Source organism: Rhipicephalus microplus, unplaced genomic scaffold (genome assembly GCF_043290135.1).
Source record: "Rhipicephalus microplus isolate Deutch F79 unplaced genomic scaffold, USDA_Rmic scaffold_15, whole genome shotgun sequence".
NCBI lineage: Eukaryota > Metazoa > Arthropoda > Arachnida > Ixodida > Ixodidae > Rhipicephalus > Rhipicephalus microplus.
This window is the reverse complement of record NW_027464588.1, coordinates 13366303-13394020: the sequence shown is the minus strand read 5'-3', so window position 1 is coordinate 13394020 and position 27718 is coordinate 13366303. Positions and strand designations below refer to the sequence as shown.

Here is a 27718-nt window from a genome sequence, read left to right as displayed (position 1 = left end):
CATGCTAACTAGATTAGAATAGATCAGTGCCTTCAATTAGTTTCATAAATACTCTTATGTTGACTGCTGTGTAATGACTGGATTCAGTGTGTTTCATTCTCGAATTACGCGCGAAAAGAACGAGTAGGAAAAAGTATTATTATTAAATGAGTATTCTTCGAGTTCCCATGCGTGGCTTCGCCTCGTCGGTCTGGTATCTCGAAAGCTCAAGTAAAGGTCTGGGTTTACGCGGAAAGATCTTTGTATTTAGTTACTTTGTCCAAGAATTATTGCTACGGAGAGCAAACTTTTTTATCGTTTTCACCTTGTAAGATGCAGTTGTTATGAAATAACGAAAGTAGACAGTCTTTATTCTCATTACTTTTCATGAGTCAACGGTAATTTTTTTCCATCCCAAACATGAGGCTATCACTGGGCTTGGCACTGCTTGTTGTTATTTCTACACGCAGCTGATGGCTGCCAATAAAGAGGGGGGGGGAGTGTAATCATGCTGTTCATTTATCTCTACTGACTCTCTTGTGTATTGGCTGCTTTTCTTGTAACAGTGTGTATACGGAGAAAACTAGAAACGCTCGCAAGAGCTCTCTTAAGGCTGTCATATATGTAAAGCAGTCCTGGCATATAGAATCTTTTTCTCTTGCAGCGGCACCAATTCATTGCTCTAGTAGATGTGGGCATGTTTATTAGTACTCGCTATACTTAGTGAACGTTCTCATTGGTATAGAGAACGTGCTTATTGGTATCGTGGTGCGGTAATGCAAAGGTTGCTGGGCTCATATGGCGGGGCTTATGATAGCAAAAAAATCAATCGTTTTTGCCATGAAAACAATAACTCAGGGGAAGCCACGGCATCTCTCGTGTGAAGTGCCAGTAGATGAAATCAGCGTAATGACACTTGAAAAACTTACGCAGCGATTTAGCCGCGCGCACAAATAGAACAGACAGAATAAGCAACAGACGTAACGCCAGGAATAGCACACGCAACATGCAACGTTACTCACATGATAGAAGTACTATAACAGAGCATAGCAAAGATAGCAGAGAAATCACATAATGGCGCATGAGAGTTTCATTATGAATGACAGCAGCATATTTGATACTACATAGTTTGCCCACATCAGAAACAACAAACTCATAGTATTCGTAAGGGGGGTGGGGGGAGCAAGCATTTCAACAGCACAGGCAACAGGAAGTCAAAGGCTAGATGTGGGCAGCACGAATAAAAAAAGCCATTCAGTCGTCATCCACAACAGGTGATCAACCTCAGTTTGGCGAGTTCACTCGGCGCTTTCTGAACGTTCCGCAGGTGGTAACCTTACTCCCGCAGTTTGAGCTACCAGGCTTGGAGTGACTCTGTGAGTTTGTGGTTCATGACAATTTCTCGGGTGAACACACATTTTTGGGCGACAGAAATGTCGATCGTGCGGCTTGCGAAAAGGTATCCCACACTAATTTTTGTCATAGTTACCGGCTCCTACAATGTCTAGATGCCTTGCCGGTCACTTTTTGGGTGTGCGCAGCATGTGTGCGCGACTTCACTGATTTCCTTGACTCCGTGGTTTTTCGTCGCTGCGTTGACAATGTCTTCACGCTACATTCTAAGCCCAACGGTGACTGTTCATTGAGCTCGCATTTGCACTCATTGTTTCGGGAGGTCGGATATTGGTGAGTAAGTATTCCTTGTCCCAGCGCCTGAAATGCTTGGGATGCTTCCTTCAAAGGTGTTGCTTTCGAAGATTATTGGCTTTCTGTGGCCATGAATTTCTCTGATGAAGTTGCAGACTCTCTTTGGCGTCTCCGCAGCGTTGCTGGGCTCCTCTGGCGACGTTGTGGAAGATGTTAACGCTCCGGTGTCGCCAGTCAACGTAGCCGGAAACAATCTTTAGTCGCGTGTTCCACGTTACACCGCTTTACTTGGACACACCATCCTGAGATGTATGACCGAAGGTGCACTTAGTTGACGGATGAAATATAGCTGGACGCAACATGCAATTTTAGATGCGGAGCATCTAATACTCGAGGCTTGTAGTGCGGCGCCGTCCGCAAGCTTCCTCCTCCTTCTTCCACCATCTGTGCATCCCTTCCTCCTCTGCACACCACGTGCGCTTCTCCTCTTCACGAACACTCGCTAGCTGTATAATGTAGCGCGCATGCGCCGTCACGCTTCGAGAACATCGGCAGCTGACGCGCGCGCATGCGCCGTCGCGCTTCGAGAACATCGGCAGCTGACGCGCGCGCATGCGCCGTTGCGCTTCTCCCCCTTCTCGAACATTCGACAGCTGACAGTGCATGCGCCGTCGCGCTGTATATATACTCAAGGTCGGCGCTCGCTCGCTCAGTTGCCGCTCGTCGGTTGGTTTGTACGGCGCGTCGACGTCCAAGGTCGCGGTGAAATGAATTACAACGAATCCACAAACACAATGATCGACGTCCCTTCGACCAGCGCCGCCCTTTCGCATACGTGTGTACGTGTTCACTCATTTAACACCCCCTCCTACAACCACGTTAACCAATTTAGTCATCGACCCAAGTAAGTCGCAATTTAGCACCCCATTTCACAACCACGATAACCAATTTAGCCATCGACCCAAGTAAGTCGCACTTTAACACCCCGTTAACCAATTATATGCTCCGCATCCCCTCAGTGTTCCCCCGAGGGAAGCTGCGGGCAATTTTTTTTGCTGCATCGCGCGCACAGCCTGCGCCCACCGTGTGACTCAAGCATCACGCGATTACCTTTAATTGAGAGTAAGTTATGGGCTGGCTTGCTCATGCCGATCTGACTATGCGGGGACAGCCAGTAGCGACTCCGCCGGAGCGCTGGTCTCGTTGCTGACGAAAGATGTGAGCAAGACGCACTGCAAAAATGTATTCCTGAATGGAGCAAAACACAGTGATAAAAGAAAGTGTTTCGTGATTTACAGTATTCGTACTCTTCTAAGAAAGAGCAGCGAGCCGTCCTGGTAAATATAATCCCGAACGCCCACTGCCAATGTGTTTAGAAAAGTGGTTAACGATTTAGAGTCTCGAAACTCTAAGCTATGGGAGAGCCCAAAGTCGTCAATTGGGCCTCTTGATCAGGCCGCATCTACCCCTTACACGCAGGGTTAACAGCAATTGGACCCACTAAATGACGCGTTTCCCACGTATGGTGTTATAAACATTATCGAGTGACAAAGTGCTCGAGCAATGTCTTGATTGATGTGTGGGGTTTAACGTCTGAAAACCATCATATGATTATGAGAGATGCCGTTTTGGAGGGCTGCAGAAATTTTGACCACCAGGGGTTCTTTAACGTGCACCAAAATCAGAGCACACGATTCTGACGAACAATGTCTTAGTGTTACTACTTTACTTTAATAAGCCTCTAATTGGAAGGAAAAGACTATTAGAGATTCAGTCACCCATAGTAGCTCTCACCGACTGGTTCGCTCTGCGCGACCCCCTGACGCCCTGACGATGTGGAACGCACAGACAAGGCACCACATCTGTGGACTTCTTTTACCGGCTCCCAACCAACTTTCTTATATCCTTTTTAAATGTGACGCATTTCTTAGCGAACTTCGGCTAATTTGCGCGTATCTATCTATCTATCTATCTATCTATCTATCTATCTATCTATCTATCTATCTATCTATCTATCTATCTATCTATCTATCTATCTATCTATCTATCTATCTATCTATCCGCCTGCGAAATTTAGCTCCCCTGGCCGTTGCGATAATGGTATCAAAGTCAAACTTGGTATGGAATAACATGACTGTATGAAGAACATGACATCATGACAACATTACACAGATGTCATGAATGTCATGATTTACATTCCATGGTCCTGCAGCTCTTCCGGTGTTTCGTTCACTTGGCAGGGTGCAAAACTTCGCCCCGCCGCGGTGGTCTAGTGGCTAAGGCACTCGGCTGCTGACCCGCAGGGCGCGGGTTCGAATCCCGGCTGCGGCGGCTGCATTTCCGATGGAGGCGGAAATGTTGTAGGCCCGTGTGCTCAGATTTGGGTGCACGTTAAAGAACCCCAGGTGGTCTAAATTTCCGGAGCCCTCCACTACGGCGTCTCTCATAATCATAGAGTGGTTTTGGGACGTTAAACCCTACATATCTATCAATCAATCAAGCAGGGTGCAAAACTGGTAGGGTATGACGTGATTGCATGGCGAACACAAGCGACAGACCCGAACATGAAAATCATGACATGCGTGTCATGTAACAACATGACTACATGCCACGCTCATGGTGCACTGGCGGCCGTTTCGCTAGCTTCACGTATATACTAAATTTGGTATTACGGGACGTGAATGGATGACAAAGCTATGATACTGGTGCAAACATGATAAACTGGAGATGCGTGTCATTTCACTACCAGACTACATGCCACATTGATGATGTGCTCACAGCCACTTCACTAGCTTAACATATGCAAAGTTTGGTATTACGTGACACCAATGGATGACGAAGGTATGCGACTGGTGCAAAAATGATAATCATGAGATGCGTGTCATGTGAGAGCTTGACTACACGCCACAGTCAAGGTGCCAATACATTTCGACATGAAGCTGTGGGCGTGCTCGCTGGCGTTCATTTCGTCGCGTCACGCCGGCTTTGCCACACCAGGCGCCGGACCTGCCATTTACTTGCATGCGCGCGCCGCGCTGCGTTGCTTTGACGCATGCGCGTTTCAGGGCGTCCAGCGCCACTCCGGCGCCACAAGAGGGAGACGCAGTGTTGTCTGGGTAACGCATCGGCGCGAAATTCAGCGCCGGTTGCCGTCGGGCCGCGCCGACGGACGCTGCTCGCGCCTGGCGTCAAATTATAGAGTGCTCCCGTTTTGCGGCTGTAGCGTCGCTGTGCCCAGCGTGCGCGCGCGTCAACGCTACATTGAAGTATATTTAGCCCTTAATGATGCGCTCACAATTGTTTTACTAGCTCCACATACATCAAATTTGGGGTTACGTGACGTCAATGGATGACGAAATATATGACTGGTGCAAACATGATAATCCTGACATGCGTGTCATGTAAGATCAAGACAACATACCACGCTCATAGTGTGTTCGCGGTCTTTTCGCTATCTCCACATATACTAAATTTGGTATCAAGTGACGTGAATTGATGACGAAGGCAAACGACACATGCAAACGTGGTAATCATTACACGGAAATCATGTACGACATCTTTTACCTCCAGCTCGTGACGTTTTGCTGATTTCAAAGTGACATATGTACATACCTCATTCGTACTTCACATATGTTCAATTCCTTCTGTCCATGGTATTTGCGATTTGCGATTTTTTTTTGATATCTGACACCGGAGCGTTTCTCTGTCAGAGTGTCAGAGAAATAAAAGTACCGTCATAGCGTTTCAGTGTGCAGGCCACAAGATAATATTTAAGTTTATTTACAAAAGCAGCTAGCAGCTGCATTTTAGGAGCGGAAGTAAAATATACTAGAACGACAAATAACGGGAGCAGCGACCAACGTTTGTAAAGATATCTTCCACTTCTAGTAAGAACGAACAGAAAAAGTATATGCGGCTGTAAGCACGCTAGGCAAGCTTTTTACAATAAGAGCACTAAGAATACACTTGGTCCACTATACTATGTCTAACAATTGGGCACCATAGATGCCACTGCCTGTGGGGCTGTTCTAAATAATACCTGATCATAGTTTGGTTTTGATAAGGCACCTCGCAAGACTCTCCACTGTGAAAGCGTTTAAAAAGCTGGATAAACAGAGCCACAGGTGATGTAATTATATTCAGCAGAAGCTGACTAATGAGGAGCTCGAAGCTGTACACCAGTCGCGAACAAGCACAGCCAATTACCGGCGCTATGTATGTATGCGCAAATTGGGGAGGTTGTTATCTCAAACAAGAGCTTGCTATTATTTTGTCTACAACGCCTGGTGCTTTTCACGTTTGTTCAAAGTACATCTATAATAGGGGCTCATACTTACTTTTCACAAGATAGTGGTTTTCTATTCGCATTTAGGAGAATATCGAGGATGTTTTCAGGGACACGAATTTTTTATGCAGATGTGAAGGCAATCAGCCAAAATGATCAGTTTGCGTTATCTCACATAAAAATTCAGAAATACGTCGACGAGGCGGCTCGGTTTTTGCGTCAACGACGACGTCCAAGCACACAAGTCCTCTCGTCGAAGACAGGTGTTTTTCAACACCCTACAGATGAGCAGAAGTTTTGTGTGGACTCTTGCCTTAAGCATTGTTTATGAAAAAAGGTTATTAAAATTTATCTATGTGGCAAGAATAAACAAAGAGAGACACTCAATGAGAAACACTCATCTTTGTTTTGTCCTTGAGATATCACATTATTTACTGAAGGAAGCAGCCCAATCTCACATTTTAAGCGTTGAGTTTATTTAAAAAGCGGCCTTGGGTAAGTGCGTTTTGCCACTAGCCGGCCGGCTTTGAAAATTGACAAGCGTGGAAATGTTATCTGTGAAAATGTTCGCTGGAGGACACTGCAAACGTAATACGTTTTGGTAAACAATAGCAAGCTTCTGTCAGCCAAGCAAGGCACAACTTGAATGATTGTTTTGCATTCGAAATTCCTGAACTCAGATAAACGTTAAAGCTGCGACTTCCTTGCCTCTCCTCTCATAAATTACCCGGTGGTCCTTGTTCCCAGTGAGGAACTGCTTGAAAGCTGTTTGAAATTTCATTTCACTTAATCTTGTTTCTGGCAGATACGTTTCTCGGGCTTGAGTGGACCACTTTGGCTGGATTCTTCGGGCCAACGGAGAAACGTGTCCTTGTACGTGGCAAAACTCAAGCGTACGGGACTGACTTCGGTAAGTGATGTCGAATTCCAATAGCAGACGCGAGCGCTGGCCCGGACAGCAAAGAGAGAGCGCCGATCCAAGCCGGGTATCTCACAAATCTGCGATTGGGACGCACGCATCGCGAATGAAGTAGTTTGTGAGCGAAAATTCTCAAAGAAGCCCATGAGGGCGTGAAGGAGCACGAAGCATTCCACGGACTCTCATTGATGATTGGAGAAAAGGCGGGTACACAGAATACGTCACGTGAACTTCCGGTCAAATTCACTGGTTTTGGCGGAGCAAAAACTTTTGCTCCAAAGAGCAATCTGTGATCTGCGGTTGCTTTCAATATGCCATTTGAACACACAGCACACACTTCCGGTTCTACATTAGAATGTGATTGCTCCGCTTAGAGCAGAAAACCGTGATCTAGCTTTGCTGTTTGAATTCACCATTGAATACTTGGTTTTTACCATTCATGCAGTTTACGAGCGACATTTAGTTCACATGTTCGCATACAATATTACTTTGAAAATATGTTTTTTTTTTCACAATAGTATTGGACAACACGTTCACTTCATTTCCTATAGGGAGGGACGTCGCGGATAGTTAAAATTACATGCAGTCGTGCCTCATTTTAGATGGGTAAATTATGTTTTGTAGGGTAGCAGTTTTATACGCGTCTCTCGAAGACTTAAATTGTGAGACATTGAACAGGTTCCACATGAGCTTACATCAATAAACATCTGTTCACTTGTCACCTACCAGGCATAGTCATGCCACTCAGACACTACTGTGGTTAATCGTAGGACAGGGTGTGAGATACATGTAACATGTGACAACAAAGACTGCACAACCTACGTCACAACTCTTATTATTATTCAGAAGATAACTTTATTTAGCCGTTCTCAGCAGACTTTCCTGCCGCCTTGGTTAGATTTACGCCACTTGTTTACCATTCCACATTATGAACCTTGTTAAGTATAACTTCAGCATGAATGGTGAAGGAACGAATAATGCGTTGCCTTGAAGTAGGTATGACATTGCGTTGTCATGCAGTACATATAAAACTGTGAATTTAACGTGGTGGTTGAATTTAGTAGATAACGGATGTTGTTTGCTCAGTTAAATAATATAATTTTTTGTTGTGAAACTGTAGCACAGCACACTTGTGTTCCTTCGTTAACATCTGATGCTTTTATAGCTCGCCGAATTTTTTTCACAGTAATAATATTATAATGTTATAGCATTAAACGATTAATTTAGCTAAAATTTCGGCATCGGTGTTGGCAGTGGCATTCTTGGTAGACAGTGAAGTGGTCTAGAGATGAAATTCGACATACATGAAAACGAAAATATTTAAAAAAAAATTGGTCTAAGTGAGAGATGAACTGTACCTCTGGCGGCTAGTCGGTGTTCTACCACAGAGCCACTTCCGCCTTTTAGGCTGCCTAATAAAACGTTATATTATATTATCTACCAAGAACCCATCTAGATGAAAGAAGCATTACGTTGCACAATCTTACCATTGCACCAGGCGTCAAAACGTGCGAATTGCGCAAAGAGTCAGCTGCCCCCTCATTACAAAGTGGGTTGTTTCGTAGATGCGCGTGGCATCTTGTGGGCGGGTACTTCGCCAATTTTCGAATCGAATATGTATGGCGTAGTGGGCATTTCGCAACTTCTCTTGCAGTAGGCATGCTATAGTAGTTATAACGCATGCTATAATAGCTATATTGGCCGATGTCACGTGCATAAACACTCCTTGCCTATGCAATGCTTGATTATAACAAACTGAAGGAAACAATGCGCCATCCAGTCATACTTCAGAAGGTGAACTTCAAGCGTGCTCGAAGCATCTTCTTTTGCGTTTTCCTATCGTGTGAACAAACTTCAAGTGCCTCCCTTGGAAGACTGCAAAAAATTCTATTTCTGCAATGGCATTTCTTGCCTAATCTTGGTACTTTTCATGTTTGCATACTTATTCTCAGGTTGGAACTTGGAGTACGTCATCAGGTCTAAACATTACTCAAGCAGAAAAGTTGTTTGAAGACGAAATACTCAGTGTATTGAAGAACAAGACTTTGAGGATAACGACGATATTGGTGAGACCATTGTTTACTCTTAGAACATGGTGGAAGTTGCGGCGCCCGACAAAGTTTTGTGTTAATTAGGCGGTCGGACTGGTAAAGCTACATTTCATGGGATCACGGTAATATACATATACTTTTGTCTTGTTGGATGTAAAAGGGTAAATTAGCTGAAAGATGCAAGTGTGAAAATCTGTAGAAATGTTATCGCCAAAACAAGCGTAGGAAATGAGAGATTTCAGCCGATTGTAGAAAATGTGTATCTGGATGCATGTTAGATACTATCAAAAGCCAGCAAAATGAATTACATGAAAAGTGTTATTAGGCTTCTAGAGACAAAAAGAGATAAATAAGGGGAAAAATGGTAAGATCATTGCAAATCAAACATCTGGTTTGCTGCCCTCTATATTTTGCTCTGCAAGGTCATTAACGGTCACATGCTAGATTATTTGAAAACGAAATTAAGGAGTATGGTAAACAGTAATAGGGGCTCTTAGCGTATACGTATATTTTTTTACGTCAACGTGTTTCTGAATACCGCATTGAATCAGCGCTTGTGCATGCGTTTATGTAACTTATACCTGCTTCCAAAAAAACACAAACTACTCTCCAGGTATGTTTCAAGTCCACAACCATACATAGATTTTGAATTCGCGTTCGTTCACGGCTACTTTCTATATCCACTCTTCACAGACTCAAGCCACCGAATCAATTGAAGCCGATATCTGAGCGCCATTTACGAACACGCTGTTTGATCTAAATTATCCAATATGAGGGACCTCTTCACCTAGATGATCCAATGGCTAAGGCACTTGGCTGCTGACCCGCAGGCCACAATACCAAAACCCGGCAGCGGCGGTCGCATTATCGGTGGAGGTGAAAATGCTTGAAGTGAATGTGCTTAGATTTACGTGCATGTTAAGGAACCCCAAGAGGTCGAAGTTACCACATCCTTCCACTACGGCGTTAATCATATTTATTACGTTAAACTCCAACAAATATTATTAATTTGTGTGATCTAGAAAATGGAAGCCGTAAACGTGAGTGGCATAAAGCTCCTTAAAGAGCGGATAGGTTGTGCCACCTATAGCGAGGAAGACAAGAACCAGGCAAGTACCAAATTGTTCTTGTAGAAACGCGTTCCATCAGCGTAGTTAAGAATGAGTGTCCTCCGTATTCAAGAGAAAAAAATGTGTCCATGACTATGGTTTCACAAGTGTTGCAAGATATAGGCACCATCGGTCGGTAACATGGTATTGCAATGCCCCTATGCGTAGACTGGGATACAGTACACGCTAAATACGTGTAATATTATTTTTACGCAATGGTGACTGCGTGTTATCGAAGAAAACATCGTTTGAATGCAGTTATAAAGGGCTTTTAGCTTGTACGTATATTCTTTAGATTACCGCGTTATCAGACACCAGAATTAATCTGCGCATGCATAAGCTTGAACGAAACGTGGAACTTCTACGAACCGTGTACTACTCTCTCGAAAGGTCTTACGTTTCCGGCCCCATCTCGCAAATTCACCTTTGTTAGTGGCTAAGCACGGTTCGTAGGTGATTCTTAAAAGAGCAAAAAGAAAATAAAAGTTAGCCCCGTAACTGACTGCATCATAGTGCGACACCTCAACAGTGGCTCACGAGGGATGGGGGTAAGGAGGGATTAAAAAGGTTAGGGAGGACTAAAAGGGAGAGTGATAGAGATAAAGACAGGTACAGATATACTCGCTTGCAGAGTTAAGAAGATAGAAAAGAAGGACACGGTCGCAAGAGTCAGAGGACAGGCCCCCTCTCAGCGAGAGCTTCACGGCGTCAGGATATGGCGGAGGGCTTTCCTCCGTGGCGGAGAGCGAGCCGGTTGGCCATAGCTGCGCTGTCGTTGGAGATTGCGGCGTCACAACCGTTTGGCACGGAATCTGACGAGCGAGTCCAAGCACGGTTTTGGCCTTGCGGGGACTCAAGCCGCAAATGCGAGTGCGATTCGTGATATGCTTGTTTCACCCAGCTTACTGAAGAAGGAGGACCTGGAATGCCGCAAACGTAAACGTAAGAGACCTAAAGCTGGATAGGTTGCGTCATCTGAGGCGGTCAAGCACAACCAGGAGAGCACAAAATTGTTCTTGCCAAAACGTCATGCATTTCACTTCTTGATTAAGTGCTTTGTAGCGGGACAATGGCGAAAGAGTTCCTTCTTCACAAATTTTTCTTTCCTGACATTTTCGACAACGATGTATTTTACCACGCTTTGTGAGTGCGTTTACTTTGTATATTTTTTATGTAAGCCCCCTGCTGTAATGCCCGATGGGGCAATGCAGGTATACAATAAATAAATAAATACTGAACGCTAACAAACGTGTTCATGTCATCACGAGTTATCAACACCATCGTCCGGTAATCCAATGTGTTTATACAATTGTAAACGCTAAAACAATAAGAACATCTATTACTGTTTTGCCTCAGTTATGATTCAATTTTAACAAAATCAAGTATACTTTCAATGCATTTTTCTTCCCCATTTAGTGGCTTGCACAAACTAGAAGGTACATGTTTACGTACGTACATAAATGTTTACGCATTGGGAGCAGAAACTTTTAAAAACTTGCGTTCCTGTCTTCCGGTAGCACGGTAACGTAAAAATGCATAGATACAAGTTAAAAGCCTCTTGAAGCAGAATTCCGGAGCCCTCCACTACGGCGTCTCTCATAATCATATGGTGGTTTTGGGACGTTAAACCCCACATATCAATCAATCATCAATCAATCTTGAAGCAGAAAACATGCAGGCGATATCGTCCAAACTTCAGAATGAAGCTCTGGCGTATGTCTTACACGATGATTACTGCAGAATGCACCATACGTCATGCTCAAGAAATCTGCGCAAAAGCTCGAGGGAAACGACCGCTTCGAGGGTTACTGCATGGATTTGCTCCATGAAATATCTGCAACGCTGGGTTTCCGCTACCGGCTCAAGCTCGTTAGAGATGGTGCCTACGGAACCCGGGACTCACAGGGCAGGTGGAATGGCATAATGCGCGAACTTGTGGACATGGTAAGTTTTGATTGAGGAAATTCACTGCGTACGTCAACAATTGAGTGTAATGGTAGACAGCTTTTAGGACAACTGTCGTACTTGCTTGTGCAGGTTGCAATTATAACACTTCACGTGCTTCTTAAGCAGCCCACGCAGCACTTCGAAAAGTTTGACTGCGTTCCGGTTCACAACAGACAGCCGTTATGCACTATCTTGTGCCTTAAAAGCTTTGTTGTCTTCAGAATAAATGGTATTTTAAACATAAAACTATCGTCTAGCTTCTGACGCTCTTAATACCAACAATAACTTTTAACAGACTAGCAACCAGGTAAGGCTATCGTGCTTCTCTATATAAAAAAAACATCACCATACCGTAGACTTGGTTCACATACATAGACAGCTTTCCCACCTTGTGTCATATTCATAAAAGCTCAGTATGGCTAATGTGCCATGCATCATACATATTCGCCCTCGCTCTTTGTTCCCCGCATTTACTCGCCAGCCTAATGAAAAAAGAACGCACCAATTTGTCTAACTCAGGCTAAGGGTCAAGCAGCCGCAGTTCTTGATAGTTGATAATAATATTAGGACTTAAGTTATCAATTTTGAGTAATAGACACCGTAGTCCTAACCACTTTCATTTCGTAGGAATAAATTTAGACGCGTGCTGTCATGTTCTTTTCGTTGTGAACAGAACTCCGTGTTCCAAAGCTTTGTTTTACTTGATCCTATGATTAGGGATGATATTACCGAGGACAAGTGGGTAATGAGTGAAATGACACCATCTCGTTGATTAAAAGTGAGGTTTGTAAGCCACAGGTGGCTTGATTTAGACTGTTTAGCTAAGCTTAGTGAAGGTATTGAGACATTTTAACCAGAATTATGGGAGGGTAAATACTGGCTACTCTTCATTTGCAAATACTCCGCACTATTCACTTTACAGCTTTTATTTGAATGTGTCAACCACCAAAATTATCTGAAAATTTCTTCAAGACAATTGTTGCGTCATAAGTTTTTCAGTATAGAAGCGTACTTATAACCCACCTAATCTCTAGCAAATATCTTTATTTTAAACGGCTCAACTGTTCGACGATTTCTACGTCTTCACTGCAGGAGGCAGACCTGGCGATTGGTGACCTGACCATCACCACGGAGCGCGAGCAATCTGTCGACTTCACTATGCCGTTCATGACGTTGGGAGTCAGCATACTCTACAAGAAGACCGACCACAAGCGTTCCCTCCTATTCTTCCTCTCTCCGCTTTCGGGGGAAGTGTGGCTTTGTGTCGCCGGGGCGTGCGTCGCAGTTAGTGTGATTCTGTGCTGCGTCGCTCGTGCTCAGAGTGCAGTGTGCCGCAGAAATAGGGCCGTATCGCGACGTTATGGATGCTGCTGCTGCTGCGGAAACAGTTTATTGTTCAGTGATGTAGATTGGTACACTGAAACGGACAGTGGCCGTGCCAGGCTCGACATCATCAAGGGTCAGGAAGCAGTCGGTTCCTCCGACCTACAACGAGAGACGTTATATTCTGACAGCCGGAGAAATACTACTCTGCCAACGGTGCAAAGTGACTTCACTCTCCCCAACAGTTTTTGGTTTATAGTTAGCGCCATCATGAGGCAGGAATGCGGTATATTTCCTAGGTAAGTGGAAAATTATCTTTCTTTCATCAACTGCTTCATTGCGTAGACCTTATTTAAAGCTAGATATTGCAACTCTCGTTCTCTACCTTTTCTGTTTTGCATATTACACAGAAAACTTCAGCTAAGCAAATGTCGGGTTTTCGACCTTATGCTGATAAAAGAGATGGTTCAAAAGACAAAAGTTAGCGCCTAAGAGATTGCTTCATTCTGTTGTGTGAGATATGACTACGCTGAATAATTAAATTAACACCAATTTTTTCAAAGTGCATATAGCTTTCCAGAATGATTATTCACGAAGTTTTATGTTTCACCTTAAGCCTAAAAAGTAGTTACGTTGTGCGGAAATTGAAACTCGGATGACAGATTGAGGAGATATGTGGCTTATAGCCTTAGTGAATTGTTTTCGCTCGGAAAGACGTCCTCCAGTTCCGCTTGTAAGAACTGGTAATTCCTGTGACACACCTTACACTTTGGCCATCTCGGTTGAAATAATCCATGTCACGTATTCGAAGTACTATCGATGAGATGACGCTGCCCCACGATAGACAGCAACAAAGTATTTAACGGTGACGTGAATCCAACATAAATTTTCGAAACGAAACAAGGAGAACATACTTTTATAATTATGATATTTCGCAGTAGTTTGCTGTGGCCTGGTGACTTTTTTGTAGCGAAAATTACAGAAAAGTACTCATTTGGTGTTTCCGTTCTTCAGAGAGCAACGATTTTTTGTGCATATCCCGACTGTTGGTTGCCTATTTTTTACATGTTTTTTAACGCAACTTTGAAGATAGTTTGCAATGTTCACATTACTTATATTTGGCTCGTTTTTTGTAGCTTCCTTTGTTATTTATTCCGATTACCCTCAGGGCACATAAAGGCGTTACAGAGGGGATAAGTAATACAACAAAAATGCAGTAAAAGTAGCACATAAAAACACAAGTCATTGAAATTATATGTTTACCAACAAAAAGTTATTTAGGGCGCATAACATAACCTGTCAGTGCAGTTTTGAATGATTTCCCTTTTCCGTCAGATATCCTACATCATGCATCTACATACCATATACAAACTGTATAGGGTAGCACACTTCCTATAGGATGGCACTTTGTCGACAAAGTTCTACCCTGTGGCCTGCTTGGGCCCCGTCCTTTGTTCAAGATAATTTTACATAACACATTATATTGTGCAGGGCAGCTTCAGCACGCATCATTGCTGCAACTTGGTGGATCTTCTCTTTCGTGCTGGTTTCCTCTTACACGGCTAACCTGGCAGCTTTCCTGACTACAGAGAGGCTGCTGTCACCCATCGAGAGTGTCGAAGACTTGGCGAAGCAGTCAGCCGTGCGCTACGGATGCGTTCGCTCAGGATCGACTCACGCCTTGTTCAAGGTATGACATCGTCTATAAGCGACAAGTATTATAATCGGCTGCTGATAAGTGCGTCCAGTATTGCTTATAATGGCACTATGCACCAAAGATAAAGCAAATTGTCTTGTTAAAATAATATATTTCGTATTGAACAGCATCGTTATCACAATAGCAATAATTATCCAATTGTTGTGCTGTTAGTGAAGTCATATTTCTTCGAAATCTGAATTCAATATTTTGTTGAGATTACGTCCCGAAACTACAATACAATTATCAGAGACGACATAATGGAAGGCTCCAAAAATTTCCCAAAAGTCGTGTTATTATTATATCTTCACGTGGTGAGTGCAATAAACAAGGCGAATGAGCAAGAAAAAGAAGGATGGACATTAATGTATCAGTTGAATACATCTTAACAGTACGTTATGTTGAAATAGTTGGTACATATTAGGCTGAAATACGTGGCGCAAGGTTGGCAAACAGAAAAAAAAGGAAAAAGACAAGACAGAAACAGCGCCAACTGCGAGCTTTCGTCAATGGGCAGTTTATACGTAAAAATCAAGCCTTTTCCATGTTGTCGGACAGGTTCAAAACCAAATATACCTCGCTAGAGTGCGTTACAGGGTCGGTAGTAGTTAACAACACGAGGAAGTTGTCCACATAACTAAAAATCTTAGGGACTTTTCCGGGATCAACGGCATTTTCTAAAGCACGATCAATAGACGACAACAAAATGATACAAAGGACAGGTGCAACGCAGGAGCCAATACAAATGTCCTTTTGTTGAATAAACAACCCATTATTAAAAGAGACAAAGGCGCTACGAAGGTAAAATTCTAAAGGTGACATGAAGTTGGAAACAGATACGCCAGAGGTATTGATAAAAGTTGTGCCCCCCTGTCACTTTTAGGTCATGTCTGCTGGAAGTTCAGCCCTAGAACGAGAATTAGCGCTCTTTCTGTCTTGTCTTTTTTTTGTCAACCTTGCGCCAGGTATTGCAGCTTGAATACATCTCACTGTAAAAAAGCTAGAAAACCTTAAGGCAACGTGAGTGTTTCAATTAGGTGACTGCGATGCCACTATTGCGTAAAGTTTGGTCAACTTCTGATTCCCTTCGGGTTCACTAGTGCGCTTTAAAGGAATGATGCCACCAAATTAGTGGCATGCATTTTCTTTGCTGTAAGCGTTTCCTTCAGCTCCAGGAAGCATGATACGTACACCAAGATTCGTGTATTTTCGCTAAAATATTTATTATTACTCTACTTAAGCGGACCATTTTGGGCTTTGGTCCGAAAACACATCTCCAAACTCGGAAACAGTCCTTTTCAGGTCCTCCTTCTGGACTTCGCTTAACCTAGGCTCTAGGTTCAACTGCTCCAAAATTACCTCCGATTTCCTTTCGATTACCTCACTAGAACTAAAAATTTCTGCTCCCTCTTCCTCTGAAGCATTCCACAGCCGATTTACGACCGCTTGACGTTGATCGTATGGTTTCATCAAGTTACTGTGGTACATTTTGGTTGGCCGCCTTCCTAATTTCACTTCATAATTGGTAACAGAAAGCTTCATGGAAGCCGTCCACTTGTCCGCGGATTTCCCCGCTCTCTGACAAGTGTCGCATGAGCGTACAAAGTCTTCGATATCCATCCAGCATTTCGGCCAATAAAACTCAAGGGAAACTCTAGCCTTGGTCTTTTTTATGCCCAGATTCCCTGCCCATGCGTTTTCATGCGCCAGTTCCAATATTTGGCGACGATACTTTTTTGGCACCAAGAGCTGCTCATACTTGCGACCTTGCGCATTTGTGTAGCTCCGATACAGGAACCCTGCTTTCTCAAAAAAAGTAATATTATTTTTCTTTTTTCCCAAGTTTACGCTTTCCATTAGCGCTTTTATCGAGAGGTCCTCACGCTGCTCTCGAATGAGCGTTTCTCGATCAACCCTCGACAGCTCACTTCAACTTTCGGCTACTGGCGAGAGCATTGCACCCCTCTCGCTCTGACTCAGTGGCGCTATTTCGCCTCCCCCTGCTACGGAAACCGCGCCAGTCGCTTCGGCGACGGGCCACTTGAGTGACTGCTCACATGACTCACACGGGGAATTTCCTCCCTGAGGTTCCGTCTACTCGCCGCCAAGATCACATAGATATGCAGCTTTTGAACATCGCGTGAGGGCCATGTACGCTAAGTTGGAGAAGAACAATTTACCTTGCTCTTTGAGAAGCTGCCCTGAGTTGTTAGAGAAAAGATAAGGAAAGGGATTGGAAAGCGCGGCAGACACAATCGCTTCGGTGCGAAGCTTACCAAACAGGCCTTCAATGACAACCGTAGCGATTGGTAAGCAAGCACTCTGCTCCTCGGCGACTTGCGTGATCCACGCGCATTCTCCTGTAGAGTCATCCGGAGACACCAATGAAGGATGGACAACATCCATGGTTGCCGCTGAGTCACGATGTGCTCGACACGTTTTCCCATTGACACTGATTTCTTGGATACACGGCTCTAACAACCGCATGTGCTTTTCCGATTCTCAGATTGCTGCAAAAGCAAACATTTATCGCGATGTTTATCGCGATAAAAGTTTATCGCGATGTGCCCTTCCTTTTTGCAGTTGTAGCAGACTCGCGGCTTCCGTTTGTTTTCCGATTCTCGGATAGTTGCAAACTTTTGCTTACAGTTTATCGCGATGTGCCCTTCCTTTCTGCAGTTGTAGCAGATTCGTGGCTTCCGTTTATCAGGTATATTTGAAAAGCCCTCTTTCCTTTCATACTTTTCAACGCTCAGTGCCCTGTTATGCAACTTTCAGCGAGTATAATACTCCTCAGCTAACTGTCACAGAACGACCGCTAAAAATGGGCGCGCCGCCAAATTCTTGCGATAACTGGCGGGAGAAACGCCGCGAGGTCAAAAGAAAAAAAAAGGAAGCAAACGTCCAAGGCTCCTCGGGCGCGCGCTCTCCCATCGGAAGCGTGGCGTCGCCGACGAACCTCCTCACCCCACATCGGCGGCCCAGCAAGCCCGCGATTTTTCTAGATGGAAAGGGGCGTGGTCATACCGAGTTGAGTCATCCGCCGCGGAGGGCATTCCAACCGTCTCGCCTCTCCCCAGCCTTCGCTGCGTATCGCGCCGACAAAATGACGAGAACCTTCTGGAATCTCGCACGGAAGGTATTTAATCGAGCGGCCGAGACGAGAGATCAGGAGAAAACGGAAGTTAACGCCAGAGTGCGTAGGGATTCCGCCGTGTAGTCGGCGAAGGTTTTGCCCGTAGCGACAAAGCAGGAGAAGAAGAGGATTTCCACCTGAGGGGTGAAGGCTCGAGCTACAGGCAAGAGCGTGTGTTACCGCTATCGAGCGAAGACGCGTGGTAACAGCTGCGTGTGGGAAGCCGACGTATTTCCGGCGAAGAAGTTTGAAGCTTGGAGAGTGGCTATTTGAGGACGCGAGGTTTCCTGGAAGAGAAACTTCAGGGGGCAGCGGAACGACAACAACGCTGGACTTTGAGTAAGTGATTCTGGGAAGAGTATCATTCAGACTTTTGTTTCAAGGACTTTGGACTGAATAGGTTTTCTATCTCTTTATTCTTTAAGTGTCTTGGTTGTTCGATGCATGCGACTGCATTGTAGTGTGTATTGTTCTGTGTCCGTTGTTTCGAGTGTGGCTGATTGTACTGTGTAGTACGTTGTTTGATTGGTGACATATTGTCCTCAGCTATTGTGGAGTGAGCATATTTGTGTATTGTTTTTCTGATCTGCCACTATTGAGAATATAATTTTGTCTGTTTATCAACTCTCGGCTCTGACTTCTTCTTTGGGCCACAGCCGGCGTCTGCTGGCGCCAATAAGGACCACTTCTAAATTGTCCATGCTTTCGTGGTGCGGTTCGGGGGGCCGATACTTCGGCCCTTGGAATTAGCCCGGCGATCGCCTCCCTAATTAACGGGACCGGTGTGACACTAACTCTGCTGCCTTGTTTAGCTGAACTTCACCAAGTTTGTCTTGCAGCCAAAGCTTGACATCCTCCTCGATGCACTGGTAGAATTGCTCCATTGCAATGCATTCTACCACTTTATCGCGGTCGTCATAAACACATTCGCCCTTGAGCCATTCAATTAAATGGGCTTTAAGACGAAACGCGAAGTCAACGTGTGACTCATTCTTCTTTTTAGCAAACCGGAACCTTTGCCTGAAAGCCTCGGGCGACAATTTATAACGTCTCAAGAACACTTCCTACACCTCGTCGCAGCTCTCAAACGCTTCCCTCGACAAGCAAGTTATCGCGTCGGACACTTCGCCGGGAAGAAAAGCTAACAGGTTCTGCGCCCAAAGAGACCGCTCCAAAGCATTTCGCTCACAGACGTGTTAAAACTTGACGAGATACTTCGCCATGTCCTCGCCTACTACGAATGGTGGCAGTTGATCCCGAATTCTATAACCGCTGACCTGAAACGTCGGAGAAGCTATGCTAGGCGCCTGCGAACACTGTCAGATGGCCAATTCTATTCGTTTCAACTCGAGGCGCTCCAGTCTCTCGGCCTCCTCGCGCTCGCGACGTTCGCGCCTTTCAGCTTCTTCACGTTCGCGAACTTCTCGCCTTTAAGCTTCTTCACGTTCGCGAGCTTCTACTTCTCGCATTTCAGCGTCCTCGCGGCGTGCTTTGATATCTGCCCAGGCCTCAGCGACTTCCTCAGCCGACTTTCCTTCATTCTTCATGATCTCAAGGATCGCTTGCTTTCGTTTCGCACGGCCCAAAGTAATGCCGAGTTCCTCACAAATGTCGATGAGTTCCTTCACTTTAAGGTTCTCCATAGTTCACACTAGCCTCTTGTTGTTTGCCCCTGTTAACAATTTACTTGCCGTACCCACTATAAGTCAACTAGCAAGACGCGCAAGAAATTTTGAACACTCCTGTGTTTACACCCTCCGCATTAACTTTGGTTTCAAAGCGCTTCAACTTGGCTTGAAACGATCAAAGCTCAATCTTATGCTTCACACAGCCCTTCTCTAAACTACTATAACCTGTGCTAGAGCAGTCTGGTGAACTGAGGGGAAAACATCAGGCTATCACCGCATCGATGTTGCTGACGCCGGCCGATCCCGCAGCTACCAACCACTATTACGAAGCGTGCCTCCGACGACGTTACGAAGGGCGCCCCGAATCTCACCGCTGCAACCACTGTTTCGAAAGACGGCGACGCCAACACGGTCTCGAAGGCGCCACTGCTCCGATCTCCGCCGACCCGGTCACCAGCCGTTTGGTAGCGTTGGTTTCTCAGCTCGCGACTGCTTCTACGCAGAGCTGATAGACGAGTGGACAAGACCACGGTGAGTTAAAGAAGGTTTATGGACAGCATATATACAGAGGCGTTACAAATTCGGCACTGGGGCCGACAGCTTAGAGACCCGAAGAGCCGAGCTCTCCTCTTAACAAATTGGTTTACTGCTCGCGACGTGCCGCAGGGCTTTTTTTATATGCACTGGAAGGATTATTTCAGTAACCAAATGTCCAACCAGCAGCGCCACTGGTTGTGAGGCCAGAATTCTCCAATGGGGTCGCCGCTGGGCCACGTCATCGAGTTTGAAGCCGCTGCGCTGCACGTGGCTGCACCCAAGGACGAGTGACGTCGCCACGCATCGCGTCAGACTCGCCAGACAGGAAGGCGCCGATCACTTCGACGGGTTCGCTGACTGAGGTGACTCACTGTGCGTGCGTGGCAGAAAGGCACCACCGCGTGATGACGCCGTTGAGTTTTTCGCGTCAGGCAGGCTCACGTTGTGGCCTTGACACAGATTGCCTTTTTCAGAGGCATGGGCGTTCACTGTGGACTCGCAGGCATAACAAGTACTAGCTACTCTGCCATGGGAGAGCGTAAAGCCGTCCCGTATATACTATGTTGCTCTATGGCTTCATTTTGAAACATTTACAACGTTCGAACTACGTGGACGAGGAAGCCACCCGACGCTCGATGCGCCGACTTTACATAGGCGCCAAGACGCTGATGGAGGATGAGACAGCCCTGCTGTTGGACGTGCGCAGCGTCTCTGAACGATGCGTCGACTGTCTTTTGAAAGCACCTAGAGTCCTTGAGAGACGCACACAGTGCCTCTGCAAGGGACGCCAGCACACTCGCAACAGCAGGCAAGCTAGTTCTTTCCTTGTTCACAAAATGTGTTTCCGAGATGGCGGAGGTCACCCACGTCACTACCAACGTGGTGTGACGTCACGACAACTGCCGTTACTTCTATTCAGGGTGTGTTTCAATACTCACCGTAGATGGTAAATAGACAACTAAATCGATGCCGGCCAACTTAAGTCCCATTGCAATTCTCACGTATCTAGCAAAACAGACCGCTCTGAGAAGACCGCGTCGTAGAGAAATACGATGCAGGCTACTTTGCTGTCTAAACAAGATGGCGGCTCAGCGAATCACTAAAATAGATCAAATCTCGCTGGAATGGTCGTCAACACACAAGCAGACGCTTCTTCAGACGGTCAATGTCAGTAACGCTTAAATTTTTCAGATTTAAACACAAAATAAGTGAGAAAACACAACTGTTACGTTTGTTTTATTTGGCTTTCTCTTCTCGACGCGAGTTGGCGCACCGTCGCGTAAAAGCCGTACAGACGTTTTCCAATTCTCGGACAGCATGGTCTCGGTGCTGTCTTTTAAGCAGTCTGCGTAAACTGTCTACGTGATTTATTGAGTGATATGTGGAGTTTAACGTCCCAAAACCACCATATGATTATGAGAGACGCCGTAGTGGAGGGCTCCTAAAATTTCGACCACCTTGGGTTCTTTAACGTGCACCCAAATCTGAGCACACGGGCCTACAACGTTTCCGCCTCCATCGGAAATGCAGCTGCCGCAGCCGGTATTCGATCCCACAACCTGCGGGTCAGCAGCCGAGTACCTTAACTACTAGACCACCGCGGCGGGGCAGACTGTCCGCGTGGTGTCTAATAATTGGAACACAGCCATTAGAAACGTCAGAGTTGCTGCGCAAGCGACTTGCCTAGATCGCGAGAGTGAGCATTCAACTTCACTTTTAGAAGGAAATTAAAATATATTCTACGCTTTTGTTGTGTCCTACTCTTCGTGTGGAGAGTCCTTGCACACAGAAGAAACCCCCAAGAGGCTTGAAAATTTGGTGTCATCGCCCCTTTAAGTATTAAAAAAAATTGCCCGCAGCTTCCTTCGGGGGAACACTGAGGAGGATGCGGAGCATATAATTGGTTAACGGGGTGTTAAAGTGCGACTTACTTGGGTCGATGGCTAAATTGGTTAACGTGATTGTGAAATGGGGTGTTAAATTGCGACTTACTTGGGTTGATGGCTAAATTGGCTAACGTGGTTGTAGGAGGGGGTGTTAAATGAGTGAACACGTACACACGTATGCGAAAGGGCGGCGCTGGTCGAAGGGACGTCGATCATTGTGTTCGTGGATTCGTTGGAATTCATTTCACCGCGACCTTGGACGTCGACGCGCCGTACAAACCAACCGACGAGCGGCAACTGAGCGAGCGAGCGCCGACCTTGAGTATATATACAGCGCGACGGCGCATGCACTGTCAGGTGTTGAATGTTCTCGAAGCGCGACGGCACATGCGCGTCCACTGGAGAATCAGGAGAATTGTAGAATGTTCTCGAAGGGGAGAAGCGCGCGCGGCACAGATGGTGGGTGACGGTGCATGCGCGCGTCAGCTGTCGAATGTTCGAGAAGGGGGAGAAGCGCAACGGCGCATGCGCGCGCGTCAGCTGCCGATGTTCTCGAAGCTTGACGGCGCATGCGCGCGCGTCAGCTGCCGATGTTCTCGAAGCGTGACGGCGCATGCGCGCTACATTATACAGCTAGCGAATGTTCGTGAAGAGGAGAAGCGCACGCGGTGTGTAGAGGAGGAAGGGTGCACAGATGGTGGAGGAGTGAAGCGCGCGCGGTGTGTAGAGGAGGAAGGGATGCACAGATGGTGGAAGAAGGAGGAGGAAGCTTGCAGATGGCGCCGCACTACAAGCCTCGAGTATTAGATGCTCCGCATCTAAAACAGTTTTGTAGTAAGTATGTGCCATCTTCATGACAACCATAAATCAACGCTCAGCTCTTTCAATCAACATAGTTATTTCTGTCAGAAAACAAAGATGGTCTGACTGCTTGTTAAGTAAGCATTTTTATTTATTAGAAGCGTTATCTCTAAATAAACTTTTCAATATAAATTTAGTTTCGAAGTACATTACTTTCAGCATCCTGATACTCAGTTCTTGGCAAAATTACTTTTGTGGGTGAACGTAATTGATATGAAAGTAGACCGAGAGTCAAAGCCTGTGCTCGATTTACCATATTGTTAGGAAGAGGAAAGTCTCTTAAGCCGAGATAAAGGGCTGAGTAATTTCATTATAAGTGGTTGGTTTATCTCTGTTCTCCACAACTGCGGGCCGGCAGGGGAGTTCTCCGAGGTCGTGGAAAGCGAGACCTCGCGCCTTGGAGTGGGCTAGCTCGTTCAGGTTTGTGGGGCCTCTTCTGATGAATCCCATATAGGCGGAGAACCAGCTGCGCTTTTTTCTGCGTAGCCTTCGATATCGACTCTGCCAGCATCTTGCAGCGCTGTAGACGCATATCTCAGAGGCCACATAGAGAAAAGCATGTCGTTAAGGAAAGATTACGATTCTAGTGGTTCATAAGTAAAGTCTGCACTTCTAAGTAACAAAATAAATCAAATTTCAGTAAATATAATTGCAGCTAGTGGGCTCTTACTCGATCCAAACCTATGCTTGGATATCATATCTATTCTGGTCAACCCTTAGCTTAAACCATTGCCTCCTTTTACATTTGTTTTGTTTATTACAATTTCGCAACATTCGAGCCGGATGGACGACTTCGACTCTGCTGGGGACCAATTCCGTTGTGCTGTTATAAAAACCTATTGCCACTTCAAGCTAGCGCCATGACAAGACACACTCTTCTTGTGTTTCCGTTTATTACTATTTCTTGTAGTGAGTGTCGCTTACTTCTTCGTGTAATATCTACTTGTCAAAATATTCGGAAGGGGAAACATATCGGCATTCATAAAAACAAGCACAATGAAAAGCTGACCCTCTAAAGCGAAACTTCGCTCTTGGTGCGCTTTGAGACTGTCCAAGTTTATTTGAAAAAAAGTCAGAAAGCAATTGCACCCTGCTCACGCATCACGTAAATAAATAATTTCCGTTCATATTATCGGAATCGCTGGTTCGCAGGAGTGGAGGCACGAGACGTACGAGATCATGTGGCACGGCATGAAAAAGGACCTAGTGCCTTCCATCGCCGAGGGCATTGAGCGTGTGGAACGCGGTGGCTACGCCTTCCTCATGGAGTCTACGAGCATTGAGTACGTGGTACGAAGACGGTGCCAGCTCAAGCAGATCGGTGGTCTTCTAGACTCCAAGGGTTACGGCATCGCAACGCCACATGGTGAGCCTTAATTTGTAAAACGTGTCCCATTTTCATATTCATTATAATTATTGTCATATTTCTTATCATGAGGCTGACTTCACTCCCCCAGGAGGACAGGTGCCTCTTTCGGGCTCCCGTTTTGTGCGATTGATAAGACGACGTTTTCGCTGATTTCACGTTATTCCTGTAGACTACCGGTAATGTCATTTGCCCAACTAACTTTCTGCGTCCTCTGCGAGCGCCTGACCTCACGCTGCATGCCCCTCCTATGCTCATTTTGTCGTGTTATTTATTCTGATGGTAATAATGAACATTTATTTCCTCGCTCCACTCTGCTCTCTTCTTGTTTTTAAATGTTACACCTATCATATTTCTTGCAGTGGCTTGCTGCATTGTCTACAATTGCGCGCTAACCACACTTTAATAAATGACACATTGCTCATAAACAACCGTGTCATTAGGAGCTCCATGTAAAAACAATGTAATGAAGGTGATGTCAGCATGTCTTTTTTGGATTGTCTTTCATATATGAAACTGCAATTTGATAATCGCATGACGTTGATACGTAAACACTAATATCTATGTTTCATGACACTTCCTCTTCTGACAATATTGAAAGAATTTCAAATACACGTTTCTTTCATGCAACCTTAATGAAAACTAGTGCATAAAAAGGCCAAAAATCTCACAGGCGACGTATTTATTGAGTATTAAATCAATTGATTTATTGCATTATCATTTCATCAAAGTTATGTATGCAGGTAAACATGCTCTGCCTATATTTTTTTGACACTGTCCCCGCTTTTCTCTAGAATGTCTTATATGCCATTAAGCGCGTAATGAAGAAATTTAGAGCTGCGTTTGTCTTTGACGGCGATTTCTATTTAAGAACGTGTTGTAATTTTGTTTATAAGTAGGTCTGTTAGTACTTTAAAACATAGTGAGTAATGAAATATTGTCCCATATACCCCAAGTTACATGTAGCCGGCAAAGTTTGTGTCAAAATGAAGCTGGGTTCATGTCCGTGAAGCAAAAAATAAACGGGTAATCCCGACGTCACAGAAAGTGGCATAACACGAAAGCGAAACCTGTCATTCCCGAAGTAGGTAAATGCTTGCCGTACATTGATATAAGAGAGCTTGCACAATGTCTGTTGTTGTTTGGTACTTACAGCACTGTTTAACGAAGATACACACACGTTAGCGCCTGGTTGCACATTTTCATGTCGCAACTAAATAGCATGATCAAAGAATAAACAAAGCTTTGTGGTAACTGTAGTAGTTACCGATGAGAGCGCAAGCAGAGAAAGTCTTTCGAAAGCCGGAAGAGTGTTTCTGACTGGGCTCACATCTTGGGCTAAGGACGCCATCCCATGGAATTTTGGAGCGAAATGCAACGCGCATTGATTGTAGCTTCTAGCCTGGCAGCGCTCTTTCTCAGGGTGAACGTTAAGTGCGAAGCACAGCGTTATAATAGCCGCGTTGTTGTCCGTATGAATTAGGAACAATGCGAATTCAACATGGAGACAAAAGAAGAGACCCTGACAAGAAAAGACTGTACAGCGCTTGTCAGTGTTTTTTCTTGTGTACCCGTGTTGAGTTCGTGCTGTTCGTACTTCGTACTAATAAACCAACTGGGCCAAAGCTTGACTTAATGAAGTTTTAGCCAGGTAAGTCAGGGGTGCATCGTAAAACTATCATTCGTATCGATAGTTTGTATGAGGCAAGTAGAGGCTTGAACTAACGTCGCCAAATCGTGGTGCGCCACGACGTTGACGAAATTGCACTTCTATCATGGTAAAGGCATCGAAAGAAACGGAGGCATAGGATTAACGCCCTGCAGGAGCGAATAGCGGAGGTCCCGATCATTATGCAATGCTTCACTTTTCCGCTTCCAGACGGTGACATCATCCTGTCAGCCTAGATTACTGCAAGATGAAAGGGTAACATTTAAAAAAGGGGTGGTAACGCCATCAGAATATGTGACCGCAAAACAATGTGTACGTGTCTCCACGAATGAAGAATTTCACTTTTAAAATGCAAACAGGTGCACTTGCTGCGAAGACAAAGCAAAGGACAACAATTTTTTTCTCTTTAACGTAAACTGCAAATTCTGATAGAACGTGCTATTTAGGGATGTTCTGTTGTAAAAACTGAATGAAGACCTAAGTTGATTCCGTGAAAGTTAGGCCCCTCAATGCGACCATGAATAGCGCTGTCATTTGATTGCGTTCATTTTTCTACATGGTTTCCTGGACGGAAATACGTTACTGCAGTCTTCGTGGGTCACGGAATAAAACTTTATTCTTAAGAAAGCATGTCATATATTGATTTATTCATGCAGGGTCTCCATACCGAAACATCTTGTCGTCAACTTTACTACGGCTGCAGGAGCACGGCACTCTGCAAAAATTGAAGGATCGTTGGTGGAAAGTACGGGATCCGTTCAAACGATGTCCTACCACCGAAGCCGGCAAATCAAGGACTGATGCAGCTAGCGAGTTGGGCTTGCGAACAGTCGGTGGCGTGTTCGTCGTTCTCCTTGCTGGTCTTGGTCTGGCCTGCCTCATCGCTTTCGCCGAGTTGTTCTGTAAAGCGAGAATAGGACGCAGTTGAAGGAGTGCCTGAGCCTTTTACACTTCAGAGCATGAAGTGGACTATTTAGCTTTTGTTGATTCTGAAGCATGACTGGTGAAACAAAGTTCGTGCGGGATAGACAAATAAAATTGCTATTGATCTTTGCGTGGAATTTTGTGTTGCACTTAAGATGGTTTGAAACCTTGCTGGCTGTAAATTGTGCGGAGAGAGAGAGGAAAAAATGTGCGTGGCAATGCTGAGAGCTCCTGTGAGATTATGCCGTTTTTTTCTGCTTGAGCACTGATCATTAGCCTGATAAAGTGCATTTTTATTATGACTACAAATATTTTGCAGAATAGCTGCCAATCTTGTCCATGTGACCTGTAGCGCGTTTTGTAAAAATGGGTCACACATGGCTGTTGGAACGATTAAAGGTATACTCAACACCGGCATCATGATTTACATCCTTCTTTGCATTTTGTAATGGCTCCTTGTTTTGAAAATTTAAACAATGATGATATTTTAAGAACATCTTTATGAGTGTTGATTATTTCAATAACGAAGCAAGTAGCCCTCATCAAACTGTCAAATGTTTACAGCTTGAAAAGAGCATGTTCTATCGGCAGCCATATAATCAACAAAACAGACTTTGTGTTTAGGACTTCACTTCAAAGAAAAACTTCGTTGTTTATTCTTTTTGTGCCAACTATACCCTTGTACAACATTCATGCCACTAAGGCCTTTCTGATATATTCAAAGAAAAGCGCTGAAAGTTGGCGCCTCTTTATGT

The 27718-nt window shown here is 45.0% G+C and overlaps 1 protein-coding gene across 1 annotated transcript in view; it reads left to right on the top strand.

Annotated features, from left to right (window-relative positions):
* Positions 1 to 27378, top strand: part of LOC142784686 (glutamate receptor ionotropic, kainate 2-like) — a 91693-nt gene extending 64315 nt beyond the window's left edge. Inside the window, exons 8-14 of the mRNA XM_075883166.1 lie at positions 6717 to 6821; positions 8783 to 8896; positions 11731 to 11934; positions 13030 to 13559; positions 14752 to 14950; positions 24157 to 24370; positions 26696 to 27378. Coding sequence (XP_075739281.1) covers positions 6717 to 6821; positions 8783 to 8896; positions 11731 to 11934; positions 13030 to 13559; positions 14752 to 14950; positions 24157 to 24370; positions 26696 to 26967 — 1638 coding nt within the window. The 3' untranslated portion in view covers positions 26968 to 27378. The remainder of the gene's footprint in view (positions 1 to 6716; positions 6822 to 8782; positions 8897 to 11730; positions 11935 to 13029; positions 13560 to 14751; positions 14951 to 24156; positions 24371 to 26695) is intronic.
* Positions 27379 to 27718: the final 340 nt, after the last annotated feature.